General features: G+C 34.9%; 1 protein-coding gene and 1 long non-coding RNA gene across 9 annotated transcripts in view; one reads left to right on the forward strand and one right to left on the reverse strand.

Moving 5' to 3' along the window:
* Window positions 1-18,425, forward strand: part of LOC145790838 (uncharacterized) — a 68,524-nt gene extending 50,099 nt beyond the window's left edge. The window contains exon 2 of the long non-coding RNA XR_014330095.1: window positions 18,288-18,425. This is a non-coding gene — a long non-coding RNA (uncharacterized LOC145790838). The remainder of the gene's footprint in view (window positions 1-18,287) is intronic.
* LOC114319860 (uncharacterized) overlaps window positions 1-20,927 on the reverse strand; it is a 51,297-nt gene that overhangs the window by 23,056 nt on the left and 7,314 nt on the right. For 2 of the 8 annotated variants that reach the window (XM_028266929.2, XM_028266937.2), the window contains 5 exons: window positions 17,129-17,221; window positions 14,371-14,469; window positions 11,869-11,916; window positions 10,819-10,909; window positions 8,288-8,791 (listed from right to left, as the gene is read on the reverse strand). In XM_028266929.2, coding sequence (XP_028122730.2) covers window positions 8,649-8,791; window positions 10,819-10,909; window positions 11,869-11,916; window positions 14,371-14,469; window positions 17,129-17,197 — 450 coding nt within the window. In that variant the 5' untranslated portion in view covers window positions 17,198-17,221 and the 3' untranslated portion in view covers window positions 8,288-8,648. Of the gene's footprint in view, window positions 1-8,287; window positions 8,792-10,622; window positions 10,910-11,868; window positions 11,917-12,623; window positions 12,726-14,370; window positions 14,470-17,128; window positions 17,222-20,927 lie in introns of those variants that run through there. The other 6 variants (XM_082869703.1, XM_082869702.1, XR_014330093.1 and 3 more) reach the window with 5 other exon arrangements.

Raw genomic sequence — 20,927 nt, forward strand, 5'->3', positions numbered from 1 at the left:
ACAGACTAACTCTGAACAATTTAATTATGTTCGACACCAAAATATCGAACAATTTAATTCTGTTCGACATAAACACTCCGAACAAAAGGTTAAAGTTTGAAAGACCAGTGTCGAATGGTTCGCAAAATTAAATTTTCAAATACAATGCTCATGGCAATGGAAAAACATACATAAAATCCTAAAATCTAAGTCAAATGAGAATTCTCACATACTGTATCTCCAATGTGGAGTTATTTCCAACTGTGATGATAACAACAATCACCACCAATGTCTTTGATGAAACAAATAATGGAGGGGGTCGTGAACTAGAAGGGAATGGAGTAAAGTCGTCTTTAGCACAAATGGAGACCGAAAATAGTCCAAACCTCTGTGATGACAATGAAACAGAGAATTAAGGGGGACGTTGTGTGCGTGTTTTTAAGTGGAGATGTGAACTACAAGAAATATGGAAGTTGAAGATTGTGGATAGGGTGTGTGAGTAAGAGTAAAGATGAAAGATTGTAGTCTGTATTGAGTAAATTTCTTATTTATCAAATTACTAAAAGTGTGTCTTGAGTAGTGGTGTGCCTTGAGATGAAAAATGGTGTATAAATAGAGACACCCTCAAGTAAAGGCTATGCTAAAAAAACTAAGGTCTCCATTTACGCACTGAACCATATTGCTTCACCTGCTAGTGAATCTGCCCAGGGCAAACCACAAAGATAAGGAAACAAGCTCAAAAGATAGCCGTAGGGAAGCAACCCTCTAGGTGACCTGAGGGAGGTGATGGCCGCAAGGCTTTGAAATTTATATGCAAATTTAGTGCTTTTTATATTTGGTCACTGAAGGCGGGTGCCCTTCCTATCAATTTGAAGACTTTGTTTAGTTATTTTATAATTTTTTACAAAAAAAAAAAAATATGTAAAAAAATAAGGAGATTATGTGATAATTTATAACAAATAAAATACTTTCCAAATCACTCCTAAAACTTATCAAGACACTAGTCTCACAATTTATACTATATTAATAAAATTTCAACAACACTAAAAGGTGGTATTTGATGAAATTAAAAACTGAAAATTAAAAATTAAATGTTAAATTTTTTTAGTTTAAAAATTGTTTGATACATATTTAAATTATGAACTAAAAATTAGTTGTTTAATATGTATAAAATTAAATTTATTATTTATTATTTTCAAATTATATATTTTAATTTTTATATTGTGATAGTGGTGGTGGTGGTGGTGGTAATGGTGATGGTGATGGTGATGGTGGTAGTAGTGATGGTGGCAGTGGCATGGTGGTGATAACGGTAGCTTTGGTAGCGGTGATGGTAGCGGTGGTGATGGTGATGGTGGTAGTAGTAATGGTGCCAGTGATATGGTGGTGGTAATGGTAGTGTTGGTGGTGGTGGTAGTGGTGGCATGCATGGTGGTAACATGTGTTGACATGGCAGTGTTCATGGTGGTGATAGTGGTGGTAACGGTAGCGATGGTAGTGGTTAGAGGTGAGCAGATGAATCAAAAAATTCACAATCCGAATCAATCTAGTCCAATCCTACCGATTTTTCTAATCCATGATTCTGGATTGGTTTGAAAATTTAGCAATCCGTTGTTTACGAATCGGTTCTGGATTACGTTTCACATTTTCGGATTGGATTCGATATAGATCATTTAGGCTAAGTTTGGGATGTTCAAAAAAAGCCAAAAAATCAAAAAGTCACTATCCTATTTAAGTCACATCATCTTATATAAGTCACATCACCCCTCTACCACATCACTTCAAACCCAACTCATATTTCATAAAAAGTCAAAAAATACACTTATTTAGAACATCCCAAACAACCCCTTACTATCCCACCCTACCATTATACCGTTCACCTTGCTCTAGATTTGGAGGATATAGAAACAGGAATGCAATACCAATATTCATTTTTTCATTTAAATTAGATTCATGTATTGCATTCTTTTTATTTTAAATTAACATTAATCTTTTTTGTAACTTTAACCAACATGAGTTTTACTCAAAAGTGATTTGGGTTGCTGTTGTTGTTGTGTTATGCTGTTTTTTTTTTTTTTTTTTTTTTTGTTAATGAGAGTTTTATTTGCTAGATGATGAACTTATATTTATTTGGTACATTTGGAATGTTTTTAGAACAATGTTATATGATTTTTATTGTGTGAAACTGAGATTCCAAATCAAACCGATCTGTGGTTAAATGGTTTGGTTCAAATTGGTTCTATATTTTAAATGGTTCAGATTAGTTCTAATTTTTATGAAACCGTAGTTCATGGATTGGTTCTGGTTTCATCCAAGGCTGGTCTAATCCGGACCATGCTCACTGCTAGTAGTAGTAGTAAAATGATGGTGATACTTATGACGACAATGGATAATAGTAATGCAGGCGGTGGTAGTAGTAGTAGTGGTAGTGGTAGTGGCGACATGTTGGTGATGGTCGTGGTGGCGCCAACGATGGCATAGTGGTAGTCATTATAACAACCCTCACTTCAACTTAGTCATACTTGCATACATTCATGTATGATCTTGTCTTGTTATGTTACATTTGCAAATCTTGTCTTGTTTTGCTTGAGTGTTGCCTACATGCTTTGTTCTTGCCTGGTGTGTTGCCAAGGTCACCTTAAGCCTAGTCACCTTTGAACCTTTTTACACTTAGAACTATATTGGAACCACTTTGGTTGACCTCCACCATCACCTAGGCATATTGGCCGAGATGTCATCATCTAGGCCGAGGTGTGTGTCACCTAGGCCGAGACATGCATCATCTAGGCCGAGATGTTATCATCTAGGCATCCTAGATCCTTGATCCTTGCACTTAGTGATTTTGTTCCTGGAATGGTATGACCTAGACCGAGGTGTGGCACATCTAGGCCAAGGTGTGGCACAGCTTGGTCAAGTGTTGTCCTTCCAAGCCGATGTCGTTGTCACCCTACTTGTCGAAGCTTTGCCCTTAGCCGAGATCATCACTTGCTGGAGTGCTCTTGCCATCTAGCTTGTTGAACACACTTTGTCATGGTCTTGTCTTGTCAGTCAGTCACCTTTTTTAGTAGAGCCAATCAGCCGATGCCACGTGTCCCAGCAGAGGGTTAAGTTAGTGACTGTCGAGAAAAACATATCATTTTGTATCAAATCTTGTCTTTTAGAGAAAGAGACTCTAGGAAGAAGAAGGAGAAGCTTTTGAGTGAGAGAGTGGATTTCCAAGCTTGATCCTTAGAGATCGAACCGTTAGATCCGTGTTTTAAGGTTAGATTCGTGATCCACTCTTGTTATTCTTTATGTTGATCTAATCGTATTGCATGATCTAGCATGTTTCATGAACCATGCATTGCTTTGAAGTTCGGTTGTAGAAAGAGAGAGTGATATTCATGTGTTCTTGAAGAAAACCATGTTTTGATCCGAAAGTTTGTATCAAGATGCATGTTTTCGTGTTTGTTTTCATATGATCTTCAAGTATAGGTACCAAGGTCCATGTTTTCGAACTCATAGCACGAAATCTCAGACTTTGTAATAACAATTTATGATTTAAGCATGCATGTTCTTCATCTTCTCCATCTTCATGTTCTTCATGTTCCTCAAAGGGAAACCCAAATTTTTCCAACTTCGCTTTTGAATGTAACCGTCGGGACCACACCTCGACGAGAAGGTGTGGGACCTCGGCCAAGACCTGGTTGGTGTCCAGAATGTTTTCTTGAAATGAGAAACAGTGTTTTGTTTTGATTTGACTTAGTTTTTGAAGAATGTCGAATCATCCGTTTGCATGTGAAGCTTGTTTGAAAGTGGGTTCAATAGACTTTGCCATGTGTTTGTAGGACTTGGACTTTTTCCTTGACCCCGACGTTTGAAGAACTATGTGAGTGATATTTTTAATAAAGCTATGTTATAAAGTTCTGATAAAGCTTTGCTTTGCCTTATTTTGATAAAAGTATTTGTTTAAGCATGAATGAATATCCCTATTTTTGTGTATCAAGTAAATACGTTTGTTTTGATGACGTTCTTGGAAAAGTCCTTAGTGTCAGGGGACTATAATGCAACTACACATCTTGTTTTGAAAGTCCTTAGTGCCAAGGGACTATAATGCAACTGCACATCTTGTTTTGAAAGTCCTTAGTGCCAAGGGACTATAATGCAACTGCACATCTTGTTTTGAAAGTCCTTAGTGTCAGGGGACTATAATGCAACTGCACCATCGTTTGAGATATCTCTCTTGTTTTGTCTTGTTTTGCCACTGACGGTTTACCGCGTGGGTTTATTTGTCCGAAATGTCATCATTTGCAATATGTTGATGCTAGTAAGCATCCCTAGAAGCTTTGAAGATTTGTTAGATGAATGTGGTTCATCTCTTGTTATGTAAAGTTTAATATGTATTGTTTTGAAAAGACTTCGGCTATTATTCATGCAAACCTTTTATTATTTATATCATTCACTGAGTACCCAAGCTCACCCTCTCCATATATATACGTAGGTGATGAGCAAGAAGGCGGTGACGCCTAGATGTGTTTCGCAAGCTTGTTTTGGATTCTTGTTATGTCGGCTTGACTTGTATTCATGTCGGCAATCTTGAAGATTATGCTTCTCGACTTGTAATACTTGTATTTTGCATACGTCGGCTTGAGAAGCCTTTTGATCAAGATGTAACATGTACTTTATTTTAATTGTAACCAAGTTATAACCCATGTTAAGATGTATGCCATTTCATTTGATCTATGCACGGCTTTTATGGACTACTTGTATTTTAAATTATTGCTTCCGCATTTGTAAGCCCCTATGAATACTCTGTTTGTGTGTGAATCTTTGTGGGTTGGCCTTCCATAATCTCGGATTACTGGCCATCACGGCACCATCCTACTAGGGGCGGTTTGGGGTCGTGACAGTCATGGTGGTGGTGACAATATTGATAGTGGTAGCAATGGCGGTGGCATGATGGTAGTGGTTGTGGTGGTGGTGATAATGAGTTTATGATAGTATATATAGATGCTTATGTTAATTAGTATTTATAAATTTATTCAAAATTAAGTAAATTTTATATGATTTAAAATTTTCTTAAGTTGGCCTACATTTTAAGAGGTAGTTAAATTTTTAAGGAATATTAATTGTGGCCATCAAATAGATCACTTAATACATTCAATTTTAAGTGCTAAATCAGGTTATCACATATCCAAGTTAGTGTTTGATAAAGTTGAAAAATGAAAATTAAAAGTATTGAAAATTGAATGATAAATTTCTTAAACTGGAAAGTTGTATAATAAAATTTTAATTGCTGAACTAAGATAAATTATTTGATATGTATGATATCAAATTTGAAATTTATTATTTTTAAATTGTATCTTTCAAATTTTATATTGTGATGGTGAGCTGGTAGTGGTGGATGAGGAGGCGGCGTTAGCTATGACGCTGATGATAATGGTGGTGGAGATAGATGAATAGTGGTTGTGGTGATGGTGGAATGGTAATGTCATGGAGATAAAAAGAGGTGGCGACGGCGGTGTAATGATGGTGGCTGTGGTGGTGGTGGTGACAATTGTAACAATGGTTGTGGACATAAAGGGTTGCTGTAGTTGTTGTAGTGGTGGTAGTAATGACAATGGCTACTATGGTGGTGGTGTGGTGGTGGTAATAAAATGATGGTGGTGATTATAGCAACAATGACAATAGTGATGATAATGGTGGTAATAATGATGGTGGTGGCATGATGATAATGGTTGTGGTGGTAGCGGTGGCATGATGGCGGTGGTGGTAGTAGTAGTGTTAGTGATGGTGGTAGTGGTGATAACGGTAGATGTAGTAACATTGATGGTGAGTTTATAATTGTATATATCGATATTTATTATTTATAGATTCAGTTAGAATTAAATAAATTTTATACGAAGCCTATATTTTAAGAAATATTTCAATTTTTAAATGATATCAATTGTGATTATCAAACGAGTCATGGTAATATTTTCACTTATAGTGATTGCTTCATGTAATATTTTTATTTAAATTTTTAAGTAATTTCAATTTACTGTATGTAATATTTTTATTTATAGTGATTGCTCAATTAGTTTTGAGCTATGGTAATTCGCCAAGAGAAGTGAAACAATTTTTTTATCTCATTTTTGTTTTTGTCTTTCTCATAACAACTTTCAAGAAAATTATTAAGTAATTTATATCATGATTCATGTGATTGTCAATGTAGCACTTTTTACAAATGAAGAATTCCAAAATATCATATTAAGTGAGTCATTCATTATCTAACTATAAAGTTTTCACTAGCATTTTTTATGATCATTAGAAAATAGAAAAAATTATAATTAAGTGATACTTTCGATAAATAATTGTAGGATTTATGAAAAAAAAATTATCATTGATCTAAATTTTTTTTAAAAAAAGAAAAAATTACACTAAATTAATATTTTCCCTAAAAAATATGATCGTTGAAAATATATAATCGTTATATATATTACATAAACATTGTAATATTTGAAAAAAAAAAAAGAATAAAATTATTATTAGTTTTAAAATAGTTAAAATTCTTGCACTGATCTATGAGCCTTTAATTATTATTCACAAGAGTTGCGCGTAGTAGATCTACAAAACTCGCTACTAATTGGGCCTCAGTTATGATGTTTTTTTTGTTTTTTTTCCCAACAAGGGAAAGTAAATTTATATAAGACGGGCTCTAGCCAAGTGGTCTTGAAAGGACACTTAAATACCCATGTAAAATTTCAAGTTTAAACATAGAGAAACGTCACTTTATATTATACAGCGGTGATCAGGACCTCTAATATTAATGTGGCAATTTTAAAAATAAATAAATAAATAAAACAAAGCAAAGACTAAAATATCAAATCACATAATGAGACTCACAATTTAGAGCTTCCCTTGAGCTCACAATTTGGACGTCTAAAATATTTTTCTTATATTATAATTTAACTTTTAGCAAGCTAATATTTTATCTTGAACAAATGCAAATATATCTATACACTATAATAGTCTGCAATAATGATTCATCTCACTAATTTGAGAGTACTAATGGACCACTAATGAGGTGGAAATTAAAAAAAAAAAAAAAAAAACACGAGCAAAACATCCCATTATGTGAGACCCACACAACTTTAGAGCTATTAGTGCTACTCTTTTTAGTGGTCTCACTCATTTTTAAATAGTCTGTTGATACTTGGGAAGCGTGAAATTGCATGCTTTTTGGCCTTCACTATCGCAATTGCTCTTCATTTTCTCTTAACAAATAGTTTGTCTCAAAACCTTCCACGATAATTAAACCATTCTTCTTTTTGGTCAGTTTCACCCAACTAGATGACAATAAAAAAAAATTGTTTTATAACCATGTGAATGTATACTACTACTTAAATTTTTAAATATATTTAGATTAGACATCAAAATAAGTAACAAAATTGAATAAAAATATGAAAAAAGTTCATTGGAATTTAAAAAAAAAAATAAGAAAACAAAAAACTCAAATATAATTTTACAAATCTTTTGTTTGGTTTGACTCTTTGGATATAATTTTTAGATGGGTTTTCATTTGTTTTAAGTAAATTTTTTATTTCATATTTTAGTCTCCCTCTTTTTTAAAAAAAAAAATATTTTTTAGATACATCAATCTTAGATGCATTTAAAATTTTAAAAACAAAAACAAAAACAAAAAAAAAAGAAAAAAGAAAAGAAAAGAAGAGTTCATTAAAATTAAATGCAAATCCAAACAAAAATACACAGATTTTTATTTAGATTTTAGTTTGTTTTTCATGAATTTTTTAAATATTTTAGTCTATTTATTTAAATTTTAAGATGCATCTAAATTAGGCACATCTACAAAATATTTCAAAAAATGAATAAAATATGAAGGTGAATTCATTAAAACAAGACAAAAAAAATCATCTAAAAATAATTTTTGAAAAATCAAACAAAACAAAATAATTTGTTTGAAGATTTGTTTTTTTTAAATTTAAATTTACCACAATAATGGCAAGTGTCTCGCACGGGTATTTTGCACTATTTATATATGTGACTGAGATACATCATTTAAGAGTTATGAAAAAATTTCACAATTTTAAATTTAGAAATAATAACTACAAACTTTTGAATAATGTAATGATGATCCTCCCTTTCAAGTAATATATATTAATTCAAGTAATTTGAACTCACCCTAGTTTAAGACCACCTTTGACCTTCCCATCCATATAGACTAATCAAAACAAAAAAAATTAAATTGTTGAGCACCCGAAATCTTGAAAAAAATTTAGGAGAGAATTCACAACGAAGAAGAAAAGAAGAGCACAACCAACAAGAAGCATTACTATAAATACCATTTATTAGATTTAAACCACTCACTACCAAGAAAGGATTTCCAAAAGCAGGAGTAATTCAAGTATTTTGAGTTTCAAAAGATTGCATAGGGAGTCATATAAAAAACACAAAACATTAAAGCAATCCAAATGGCTTTTAGAGTCACAAACTGTTAATGATTGCATTTGATATCATTTTGTTCTCCTGAGTAGGGGTTGTTGAGGAGTTTACCTCAAGGCAACTTGCCTCCTTTACACGTTGCTTAGCTGCCTTCATCACCAACAAGGCTCAAGCTTATTCATAAGTTCGCCCTAGCTTAACCATTTATCAAAGCTGGTACATGTTTGGGCTCACAACTTCCAAGCATCTTATTGGTAATAATTGCTTAGATGGAATTCAGCATCCTCGTCATCAGATGCAGAAGCCGAATTAGGGGCCTTATCACGACGAACTTTCTTTGGGAGTTCGCTTGGCAGAGATACCACTTCTGGGTTATCGCTTTCCTCATCACCAGCATCATTCAATAGAAGGCCACATTAAGCAAAAGGAAATCTCACCAGCGGTTGAAGAGTATGGTTCTGAGGCCTTGTTTGGGAACATGCTAATTTAGTAACTTTTTGACTATTTGGCTAAAATATGAATAAAAAAAAACTAGTATGTTTGAGATAACTTTTAGGCTTTTTACGAAAAGATGTGCAAAAAGTAGAGAGAAAAGAGAATCTTTGACTTTTTGGTATGCGTTGTTGGCTTTTTAGCTAATTTAGTAACTTTTTGACTTTTTGACTAAAATAGAGGGTTCCTAAACAAGGCCTGAGTATATCTTTTAGCAGAGCAAACAATTCAACATGTTAAAGTTAGATGTGTTCGTGTACTCGTATGATTGTCAATCTTGTAGTCTTATAATATCCTTTTGTTTGGTTTTCAAAGTCAAAAACTAATCTTTGAGCACATTTTCGTATTTTTTTTTATGGGTCCCGCTTGTCTCCAATTGGAGATCAAGACTGGACCGTCCAGTCCGGCCCATCGGCCCATTTTTGGGCATCTTTTCGATAATTTGAACCGTTCAATATGTAGAACTCGTCGAATACTATATTCCTGTAAAAAATCACGTTGATTGGATATCGATAGCTATTTGATTAGATCGGATTTCTGTCAACCGTTTATTTTTTTACCATTCATTTTTTTTATACAAAATTGATCTAATCAAATAGCTATCGATATCTGATCAACGTCATTTTTTACAGAATTACAGTAGTTGATGAGTTCTACACATTCAACGGTTCAGATTACCAAAACGGAACCCAAAAATGGGCCCACAGGCCAAACTAGACAGTCTAGTCTTGATCTCTAACTAGAGACAAGCTGAACCCTTTTTTTATTATTTATTTTTAGTAAACTTTTTTTTTTCATATTTCTTCACAAATATTTTAGGGCAAATTACACCGTTAATCTCTACATTTTGCCCGTCATGTCATTTTGATCCCAACACTTTTGATTGGCTCAATTCTACGAAGCACAGACACCTCTCCGGAGGTGCATACGGTGGACAGAATCAAACACGCTGGGACACTTTGGACACGCTACGGACAAATTGGAGACATGACGAGGACACGTTGGAGACATGCAAATGACACAATGAGGAACATTTTTGTCAACAAAAATAATAATAATAATTTTGTTTACTATAGCATACCTAAGGTGGATAAATTTGATAAAATTAAATTTTTGACATAGAATAAATATTAAATATTTAAAAATGACACATAATAAATATATAAAATTATATATTTTACACGTGTTTCCAACATGTCTTGCCTTATATTTTTTGAAAATTTGTGTGTTCGCGCGTCCGGGTTGTGTCCGTATCGTGTTACATGTCCATGCTTCTAAGGCTCAATCTTAACCCTTGGTTTTATATTTTGTATAAATTTAGTCTAATTGATAACGCTATTAGGGTTTTTGATAGAAAATGATCATTGAATTGGTTGAAATTAACTCACCAAGTTGATCAAGTTTACAATTTTGCCCGTAAAAACATGGCACATGTTCATGGGCACATTTTTCTTTTGAACAAAATGTTAACAGTTGTCACAATTGGGCCAAATTGACACATTAAAAAAAACTAGGACCAAAACCGAGCCACTTGAAATTATAAAGACCAAAATGATACAAGGGCCAAATAGAGAGACTACTAGTGTAATTCGCCCAATATATTATTTTTCAAGTGCATCTGAAATGTAAAAAAGTACGAAAAAGTTCACTAAAGACGAAATAAAAATAAAAATAAAAAACAATTCGAAAAAACTAAACCAAACTAGTACTTTCAGGATTAATGCAAGAGATTTTGGCTGTAAGCTAGGAGTGAGGATGTCATTGCAGCATAGTGAAAGACTTAGAAACAGACGCATCTCAGTTATTTTAAACATTTTGAGAATTAATTCTCGATATAGCACTGGGAAAAAAATAACAAACACATGAGAGAGAGAGAGAGAGAGAGAGAGAGAGATGCTAATCAGCAAAGTAGTGTCAGGACATTATTTTGATTGGAAGCATGCATGAGACCTTTTGAGCGTTGCTTCACTGCTGCTGCCTTTCCAGCTTCTTTCCTTACGTTTGGGCGATTAGGTCGCTGAAAGAGACAAATTGATGAGCAAAATAAAAGATTTTAAAAACAAATTATGATCATGGAGCATGCTGTATGGCCAGCCACAACAACCATATCAAAGAGGTCCTGTTGTTTTTAGATGCTTTAAACAATGAAACAAAGGTCATAAAATTGTGCAGGTACAACGATCACAAGTATGAGGCAACACGAGTGAAGGTGCAAAGCTGAAGAACACCACTTCTGTCAGTCGCAGGGGAATTTGAATTTGGATTTTGGGTCTTAAACTTCTAATATAATATACTTTTATGCCACATGGCTATCAAAGTGGCATTTTCATCCAGAATTGTACTAAAGTTGGTTTGGCAGTAAATTGAGAAAAATTGCAAAATTTAGGGGCTAAGGTGGAAAAATTGTGAAACTTACAAGGGCCAAAGTATAATTTATCAAAAAACTTAAGATACTGTATTTTTTATGCCACATGGCTACCAGCATGGCATTTTCCTTCCAAAATTGAACGGAAGTTGGTTTTGGGAGTAAATTAAAAAAAAAACAAATTACAAACATTAGGGGCCAAAGTGAGAAAAAAAAAACTTTAAAGGCCAAAGTGGAAAAATATGAAATTAAAGTGGGTAAGCTGTAATTTACCCTAGAAATAACATCTCAGAGAATTGAAGACTTCAGTCCTATCTATACAAGGATTTGATGTGCTGCGAATTCGAAAAAAGGTATTACCGGTACCAACTCCCCTACACTTTTATTGCATCGTTATTACAAAAATTTCACTAGCCCAGGACAACCAGATTTTATGAAACCCATGCTTGCCTCCTAGTATTTTATTTGAATTACCAAAACCAGATAAGCGACTTGGCAGGTATTGAAAAGGTTAATTACTTAACAAGTATGAAATAACAAGCATATTAATACTGATGAAGTAGGATATGCAAAACAAACAAACAAACATAGGTTGTTGACGTAATGTTGACCTGTTTTTTTCTGCCTTGGGATGCGCCAACAGGTGGAGGAGTATAGTTCTGCAATAAGGAAACACGTGTAAGAACCCAGAATTCTTGCATTGTTGAAGGAAAACCATTTGCAATTTGTTTGAGATTGACAATCATAATCTCCCATTTTTATACAGGAACTTTCCTCTCAGAAAGGGTTCTTTTGAATTGAGTTGTTAAGCAAACTCTAACTTTTAACAACTTAATTTCAGTGAGATTACATATCTGTCATCTAGAATTCCAATGAGACTACTAGGAACTTAGGTAGTGTTTCGTTCACTAGAAGTCTGGAATGCAGTGGAATGGAATTATCATACCATAAACAAGTCCATTCCCATGTTCGGTTGATTAAAAAAATAATGAAAAATGCATTGCAAATAGAATCATTATTCACCATTGTAAGGGAATGATCATTCCATTCCATCTCATTCAAGTGAACCAAATAGAGCATCACACAAATAGAAAGAAAAGCATGGAACCACATGTAATGTGTTTGCAAACCTTTACTATCAAGGAAAATAAATTGTGATAATGATGCAAAAGACAGGTTTAAGACAGGGTTGGGAGGCTGAGGTTTCGACAACATTTAAAAATATTTTTTTAAACTAGTACAGTTCTGGTCTATTAATAACAGAAAACAACTTGAGAGCATTACATTCGCAAATCTTTTGTCTGTATTTTTAGAAGTGAACCATTTTAGAAAATAGAAACTCATCTACAGATAGCAGGCAAACTACCCCCAAGTTCTGGATCTTATCTGCTTTTCTTGGATTCTTTTCCAGTGAAAAGGCATCTTGGATCTTGTCTGCTTTTCCTTACAAGACTTATTTCGAACTTTCCTATGATGTATTGCAAGATAGATAATCAAATTCTCATATGAAATGTAGAATCTAAAATACAATTATTGATCATAAAATCACTAACCATGTGTATCTTCACTGGAAACCTTATCGGTAGAATGAAAGTCTATAAAACAAACAGATGGACACCAGAATAGCAATTTACTTCCCAGTTGTAGGTACCCCCATTACCACCAACGTGTCATGCACACGTACACAATGGCATTTGTCTTACATGTCAGCATAAAGATTTACACATGTTTCCCATGATGGAGGCATGTATGGTCCACATGTTCAGACTAAACTAAATAAGATCAAAGGACTTGCAACAATTTCTATCCAAGACCTATGAGCTATGAAGCCTCACCAACTTGACATTCCACAGGATTCAGGAGATTAGGCCATCTCATGGCCATAATAATCATAATCGCACAACTCATTTTTATAGCTGTCATAATGCCCATCTTATTACCTTATTCTAGTAGTTGTACCGCTCAATTACTTAGGAAGTATCTAGGTTGAGAGGAAAGTATTAGGTATGTTGCAGTCCTTGGTATGGAGCCTTGCCGTGGTGTTGTGTCCACCCCACACAAGTCAAGCTGCCTTAGGTCAGTCCTATTGAGAGAGAGAGAGACAGACCTCACAACTAGGCTTCTCTAAAATCATTATGTAATCCTAATGGTCTAACTAACTTTTCACTAGATCCCCAAAAATACGAGGAACATATTAGACAATTAGTTACGACCATGTGCTTGCATCCTATGTATAGAAGGTGGCACTTTCATTACATCATGGTTGGAACACATCATCTCATGTTGAGCTTTGCTCTGCTCTGCTCTCACTTCTCTGTTGTACTACTCCATCTCTCTCCCAGTCATCCTGTTTTTGAGTTTGGTGCCTCTTATGTGTTTTGCCACTCTCTGGTAAACCTCAAACCTGCAATCAACTCCTCCACACCACCTTACTTGGGAGACACTATTTACAGGTCAGCTTTGTACCAAATTGTTTAGGTTATTGAATAAAATACAGTCGCACTCTTATCATACCTTTAATATGACAATCTTGCAACACAAGTTTTATTTTGACTAGAGGGTCTGTTTCTGTGTCCATGAAGATGATATTGAATGAATAATTTAAAGCTATTTCTCAGCATTCTTACATATAACATCTATATCTATTTAAAGATTTGAACCCCTAGCACACAATTCATGAAGAAACACTTAAAAGTGACATGTAGTACTTCAGGTGCTTTGGAAATTTGGAAGGTTAGAATGTATTGAAATGTGTCACTATAATCAAGTCGTGAACAAAAAGACCACACTGGGAACTTTCTCCATACCTCTTCCATGGAGCCACATTGAATCAACATAGGTAAGGCATCTTCATAGGCAGACAGGATAAATAAACATAATATATTCTACTGCTATAAAAAAAGTGTAGCTGCATTTGGCATAAACCTTATCTTATCACCACCAGATTCCTTGTCCAAGTAATTTAGAAAAATGATAATCATAAATGACAGTCAAAACTGAAGGAGGCACACTAATGCATTCTAAACCAAAGGTCATGTAAGCATGGAAATAACATAGAAATTAAGTATCATCATTTTTTCAATACAAGTACCACTTTTGCAAATCAAACTTACCGGTGCGTTAATGGAGACCTTAGCTCTTTTAGCATAGTTTATGTAACGCATAAGATCTTGCTCACTGTAGAATGTCTGGCCTATATCATTTTTATAACACTACAAAGCCACACATCAAAAGGAATAGTGAGTGTAGTTCTAGAATCAATAGATTTTATGATATAAAGTGCCAAAAGTTTCATATTTGATCAGATTTCATAAATTCATTTTTTTTATTATCACTATTTCCATCATCATTTTTTTTTTTTTTGGTGGTTAGTAAAAACGCAAATTGTTAGCACATAACTCTTTCTTGGAGAAAAAGAAAATTAGAAATCAAGACAGTAGAAAGGAAATGAATTTTGACCTAACCCAAAGGTGGTGACTAATTTGGGCCGAAAGGCACCACATTGAGGCCATCTAATTTGCATTTGTAGTCCTTGAGGTACGGTTACTTGGCAGATATTATGTGTTTTTTGTGTGTGCAGGCTTGCCAAACAATTCTCAATAAAATGAGAAAGGGATCATAGATTCTCTTGGCACAAGCAGCAAGACCTCTGCATGAGCAGCAAATGCATGACAACCACCATAACACTGCTAAGCCGCTGCACATGCGGCCAGTGCCCAAAAGCCTACTGTTAAAGCTCTGCTGCATGAGAAGCCACACCTTGAAGTGTGTGTGCAAAAATGAGAACTGACCTGAATAGAATTCAAGTATAAAAGGAAAAAGAAAACAAAGAAAAAGGGTTCTGATTCTTTTGGTAAGAGGGAGGCAACTAGGGCTAGAGATGAAGCAAGCTTGCATAACTGTGGGGCTCACTATCTCCTCCATTTCCTTGTCACTCCTTCCTATCTCCATGAGTGGCTAAGCTCCATACTTGGGGTTTCATAACCTAGCCAAGTAATTGAATTTTCATCTTCAGAGATTTGTATTAAATCATTTGATTGGAATAATTGTAAAACTTATTGAGTTTTTGAATAAACATGTCTCTATATTTTATCTTCATTCAATTTATGTGATTGCAGATAAATGTTTTACTTTTGTTTTCATTGTTGTTGTGTTTGGAACTTGAGATGGGCTATGCTTTCACTAGACGGGTTATGCCACAAACCCTAGTTTAGAGTGGACAATCTGTGCCATTTGAGATAGGTTGTACTCTTGCTTTGAACACAACATTACTCTCCTTTTCAATTTCCAACTTGTAGTTGAGAAATTGACCTATTCCAATCAATCAATTGTGTAATCTAAGATGAGAAATCCAGGTACAGAACTAGCGGTGGATGCGGATCCCTAAGTTACCATTTATTATTCTTTAACTTGAAATTTCTTGCTTATTTAATTAGGGTTTTATTATCTAGTTCATTCTCACAAAACAATCCATTTCATCAAAAATAATTTGGGAACAAATAATGAAATAGCTAGAATTACACAATTGTCCATGCGGATACAATACCCATACTCTACCACTTTACATGTTTTAAAACCTTTACAGAAAGACTGATTGTTGATCCTGTCAATACGAAGGGGTAGGTTGGGAACAAACCCAACTTCTACAGTGGTACACACAAGGTGGTTGGCCTTAGGACTTGAACACACATTCACTTCTTGACTTTTGACTTTTGACTTTTGAGACCATAAATAATTAACAATTATAGAGCAAAGATTTACAATTGACCTCACCCATTATAATAGAATTTGGCTTTCCTTTTACTAACATGAATGCATGGAAAGCTAAATGGAATGAAACAAAGGTCAAGAGATTAGGGAATCTTTTAATGAAAAATTAGGAAATTAAGGATGTGGGAAGTTTGAAATTGAATAGAATCTTGTAACACACAAGAGATTAGGGAATTATACCCTAGTAAAACTCTGCCCCACAATAGGAGGTGGCTTCTAAAATGGAATCTTAATCCAACTTGAGCTATGCAACCTATTCGGATTTTCTTGTACGTAGTTTCCAATCCTACTGGTTTTCTTTCCACTAGTTTTGATTCTCTAGTACCTCTAGCACATGTTTCTTTATCCAAAGAAGTGAAAGACAAAAGATGAAGGGATGATGCTGGTGGCCCAAGACAAAAATCCAGCAACCAGTGTGAGACAAAGAGGGAGAAAATTACATCCTTTAAGTAGTTTAACATTTGGAAACAATTTCAAAACGTGGTGGGAAAGGCTATGCTCTACACTAAGCTATTCTGACCACAGTAGATAACTCTCTTAAGTCTGACATCTTGGAGTAGTAACTGCTTTTCCATCACGGTGTTTTTAAAGGCTCAAGGCGCACTAAGGCGCTGAAGGTCTCTCGGGGCCTAGGCGCAAGGCGAGGCGCGGGCTTTATTGAAGTAAGGCGCACAGTTTTAGTAAAAAATAAAAAAATTAACATAGACTAATCATTCATAGTACTATCACTTGATATTAATGTCTTTTTTTTTAATGCTGCAACATACCCATCTATGTTTTACACTTTCAATACTGAGACATCTTTTTCACTAGAATTTCATTATTGGTAAGAAGTGAGGAGTTTGAACTCAATCATGTTGAAAATTCAAGAGTTGAACTCAAACTTCTATAATTTTGTAGCTAAATTTGGTAAATCCAAGTCAGACATATTTGGGGGAAGAAAATAGGGAAACCAATCATAAAAAATGGAAGTTCATAATTTAATGACATTAGTTCCAATAACATAAACAGAAAAATGATGACTTACAGTTAAAAATACATCTGAATATGAAAAAAAAAAACAAAAAGCACTAGGGGAATGAGATGAAGATGCTAGATTACCTTAATTTCTTTACCATTTTTACCAATTTCATTTTCGGCATGCCAACCATCAGGAATCGAATCCGCCATTTATTGCAAAGTAAAAGTTTCTCTCTATCCAAAACCAATGTAAACAAAAGCCAGAATGAGGGTAACTTCTATGTGTAGTAAAAATTAATGAACAACCAACAAATAACATCTTAAGACCAACTTCAAATGTTAACCATCATATGTATCTACTTCAGATTTAATAAAAACAGCAAGTATCTTGTTTAGTATTTTTTTTTTCTCTCTAGGTCAATACAACAAGAAATATGAAAAGCCACACCATTTAACTTATTTTCAAAGCTTTAAAAGGCATTATTGAGGCTCCCCTCGAGGTGAGCCTAAGGCAAAATGCATTGAGGCTTTGACTTTTAAGCAACAGTCTCCAAATTCTTGTGCAACACACTCTGGGTGCTCCTTGTATGCTTTTGTACACAAGCATACATGGAGTGCGCATATAAAGAGTCTGTCTTGGGTGGTTGTGAAACTTAATCTAATACATGGTTTAAACATTAAAAAAACTACAAAAAAAAAAAAAAAACTAAAAACTCTTTTGTAACTATATTTCATGGTAAAATAAAGTAAATCACCAATCAAGGAAAAACAAAAAGCTAAAGCTCAAGTGAGAAACTCAATAACTAAAGCTAAGAATGTCGATTTCACATTCAACGCGGCCAAGTTTCCTTTTTTGCAATGAAATGTTCAACGCCTTGAAGAGAAAAAGCATTTATACTTTACCATTTAATTTTTAATATTCCTTACTTTTTTGATATTTTTTACTCTTTTAAAATAGTTTATTTATTTACTAAATATAAAAATTTGAAATGCTTACGCCTCAAAACACCTCCCGTTATGCATTCAACTTCAAAAACTTTGTTTCTTTGTATTGCAAGCATAAGGGATTCAAACATGCCAAAAAGGAAGAAGAAGAAAAAATATCAATTCTTTTTTATTCTGATTTCCGTGGCAATGAATTTTTTGGGCACAACCAAACAAAAGGGATAATAAGAGTTGGATGACAATGTAAAGAGGTAAGGTTTATAGTGGAATTAAGATTCTAGGTTGCAGACTTGGCAGGAATTGGTTAAGATGCCAAAACAAACATTGTCTGCATTGCAAAAGCATAAAGGTAAAGGTAAGGCATCAAAGTAACAAAAGACGTGGTTTTCTCCAACCAGGAAAGATTTCTTTCCATGAGAGCATCACTCATATTTCAAGAAATAAAACTAATATTTATGGTGATTATGGCATAGCAGCAATAAATTTGATGAGATAGAAAAACTATTACTTTGTCATCCTAAGCACCATTGGAACTAAACTAATTCATTGTCAACCATCCTCTACAAGATGACAACCTAGAGGATGGTACCAAGGGTTGCTTCAGATCATTGTCCAGTGATTTTTGAAAGCTGCCCATTTAAGTGGGGACTGACAACTTTTAGGTTTGAGAACATGTGGTTAGAGCATCGGGCATTTAAGGAGTACATTAGGGAGTGATGGGTTAGTTGCAAAGTGCATGGGTGGAAGGGATTTAGATTTATGAGAAAGTTGAGGGGGATAAAGGAAAAACTGAGAGTGGAAACAACAGGTTTTTGGAGATTTGTCCAAGTCTAAAGCAGAGATCGTAAGGAAAATTGAGGAGTTAGATTTGAAGGAGTCTACAGAGGGCTTGTCTGGGGAGTTAAGGGAGGAAAGATGTATGATGAGAGCGAGGATGGAAGAGCTAGGTTTTAAGGAGCAATTTTTTTGGAGACAAAGGGCAAAGTTGAAATGGGCAAAGGAGGGTGACATTAATTCAAGATTTTTTTCGTAGAGTTGCATCGGGAAAAATGAGGAAAAACTTTGGAGATCAGTCAGGGGATAGTGGTAAATAAAGAGGATCAAATTGTTGATGAGATTTTTAAGTTTTATTCGAATCTCTATTCTAATTGGGGAGTGGATCGACCAGGTATTGAAGATATTGAATGGAAACCTGTGGAATCATCTAGAGCTAGATGGCTTGAGAGACCTTTTGATGAACTTGAGGTGTATCAGGCGGTTTTTGAATGTGAGAGAGATAAAGCCCTAGGGCCGGATGATTTTTCTATGGCAGTCTTGCAAGATTGTTGGGATATAGTGAAAGATAATCTTATAGGAGTGTTCGGGGAATTCTTTGAGAGTGGGGAGGTTAATCTTTGCACTAATGCATCATTTTCATTCATATGTTTGATCCCTAAGAAAGAGATATCGGTGAAGATTAAGGACTATAGACCTATTAGTTTGGTCACATCTCTCTACAAAATTCTGGAGAAGGTGCTTACAAAGAGACTTAGAGATGCATTTGGAGGGACGGTTTCTTCATCACAAGGAGCTTTTGTGCAAGGGAGGCAGATTTTGGACGTGGCTTTAGTAGCCACTAAAGTAGTGGAAGAATATAGGAGTTTGCACAAGGAAGGAATTTTATTTAAGGTTGATTTTGAAAAAGCATATGGCTATGTGGATTAGGGTTTTTTGGATTTTGTCATGGAAAATAAGGATTTTGGAGAAAGGTGGAGAGAATGAATTTGGTGGTGCGTGTTTTCATGCAACATGCTTGTTATTGTAAATGGCAAAGCTGGGAAGTCTTTTTAGGCATCTAGGGGATTGAGGTAGGGTGACCCACTATCTCCCTTCCACTTCATTTTGGTAGTGGACGTGTTGGGAAGATTGATGGACAAGGCAAGAGAAAAAGGTGAGATTAAGGGTTTTGTGGTGGGTAAGGATAAGATCTGTGTCACACATCTACAATTCGTGGACGATATCGTTGTTTTTTCATCAAAAGAGGAAGGAAAGGTCAGGAATCTTCTTGCACTCTTGAGGGTTTTTTAAATCGTCTCTGGACTCAGTCAATCTCACTAAAAGTAGTGTAGTAGGAATCAACTTGGAGTCTAGTTATGTGCAAAATTTGGTGACCATCTTGGGATGTCCCATTGAAAAATAATTTACAAATATTTGGGGCTACCATTGGGGGGAGATCCTATGTTGGAGGCGTTTTGGAATCCTATCCTTGATAAGACTGGGAAAAGGTTGGAGGGATGAAAGAGAGCATTGTTATCTAGAGAGGGGAGATATACTTTGGTGCAGTCTGTGTTGAGTTGTATCCCTATGTGTTTCTTGTCTTTGTTTAAGATCCCAGTTAGAATTGCTAGAAAGATGGAGAAGTTAATGAGGGATTTCTTGTGGGAAGGGTGCAATCAGGGTTTAGGTTTCATTTAGTTAGATGGGAGGTTGTCACTCTACCTAGAAATAAGGGGGGTCTTGCTATTGGGAATGTTGTTGCAAGGAACATTGCTCTCTTAAGCAAGTGGTTATGGAGAGTTCCTCTCGAAAGCGACTTATTGTGGCATTCCATTATTAAAAGCAAGTATGGTGTTCAGGCCAATGGTAGAGATTTTGTTGTGGTTAATAGAGGCAATGTCGATCACCACGGAAATCTATTTATCGCTTACTACCTATCGTGTCCCCATTCTTGTCTTTGAAAGTGGGAAATGGGGAAAGTACTCGATTTTGGGAGGATAGGTGGGAGGGGAGTCCACTTTTGATAATATTTCTGCTCCTTTATCGATTGGGTCAAGTTTAGAATGTTTCAATTGTGTCAGTGGCATGTTCTAGTTTGGCACCAACTTCTTGGAACTTCAATTTTATTAAGAATCTCAGTAATAGGGAGTCACTCAGAGTTGGTTTCTTTGCTGTCTTTGCTTGAAGGGGTTTCTTTGGTTACTCAAAGGGCAGATAGGAGGGTATGGATAGACCATCA

The sequence above is a fragment of the Camellia sinensis genome, chromosome 5 (assembly GCF_055761805.1).
Source record: "Camellia sinensis isolate YWXY chromosome 5, ASM5576180v1, whole genome shotgun sequence".
Lineage (NCBI taxonomy): Eukaryota > Viridiplantae > Streptophyta > Magnoliopsida > Ericales > Theaceae > Camellia > Camellia sinensis.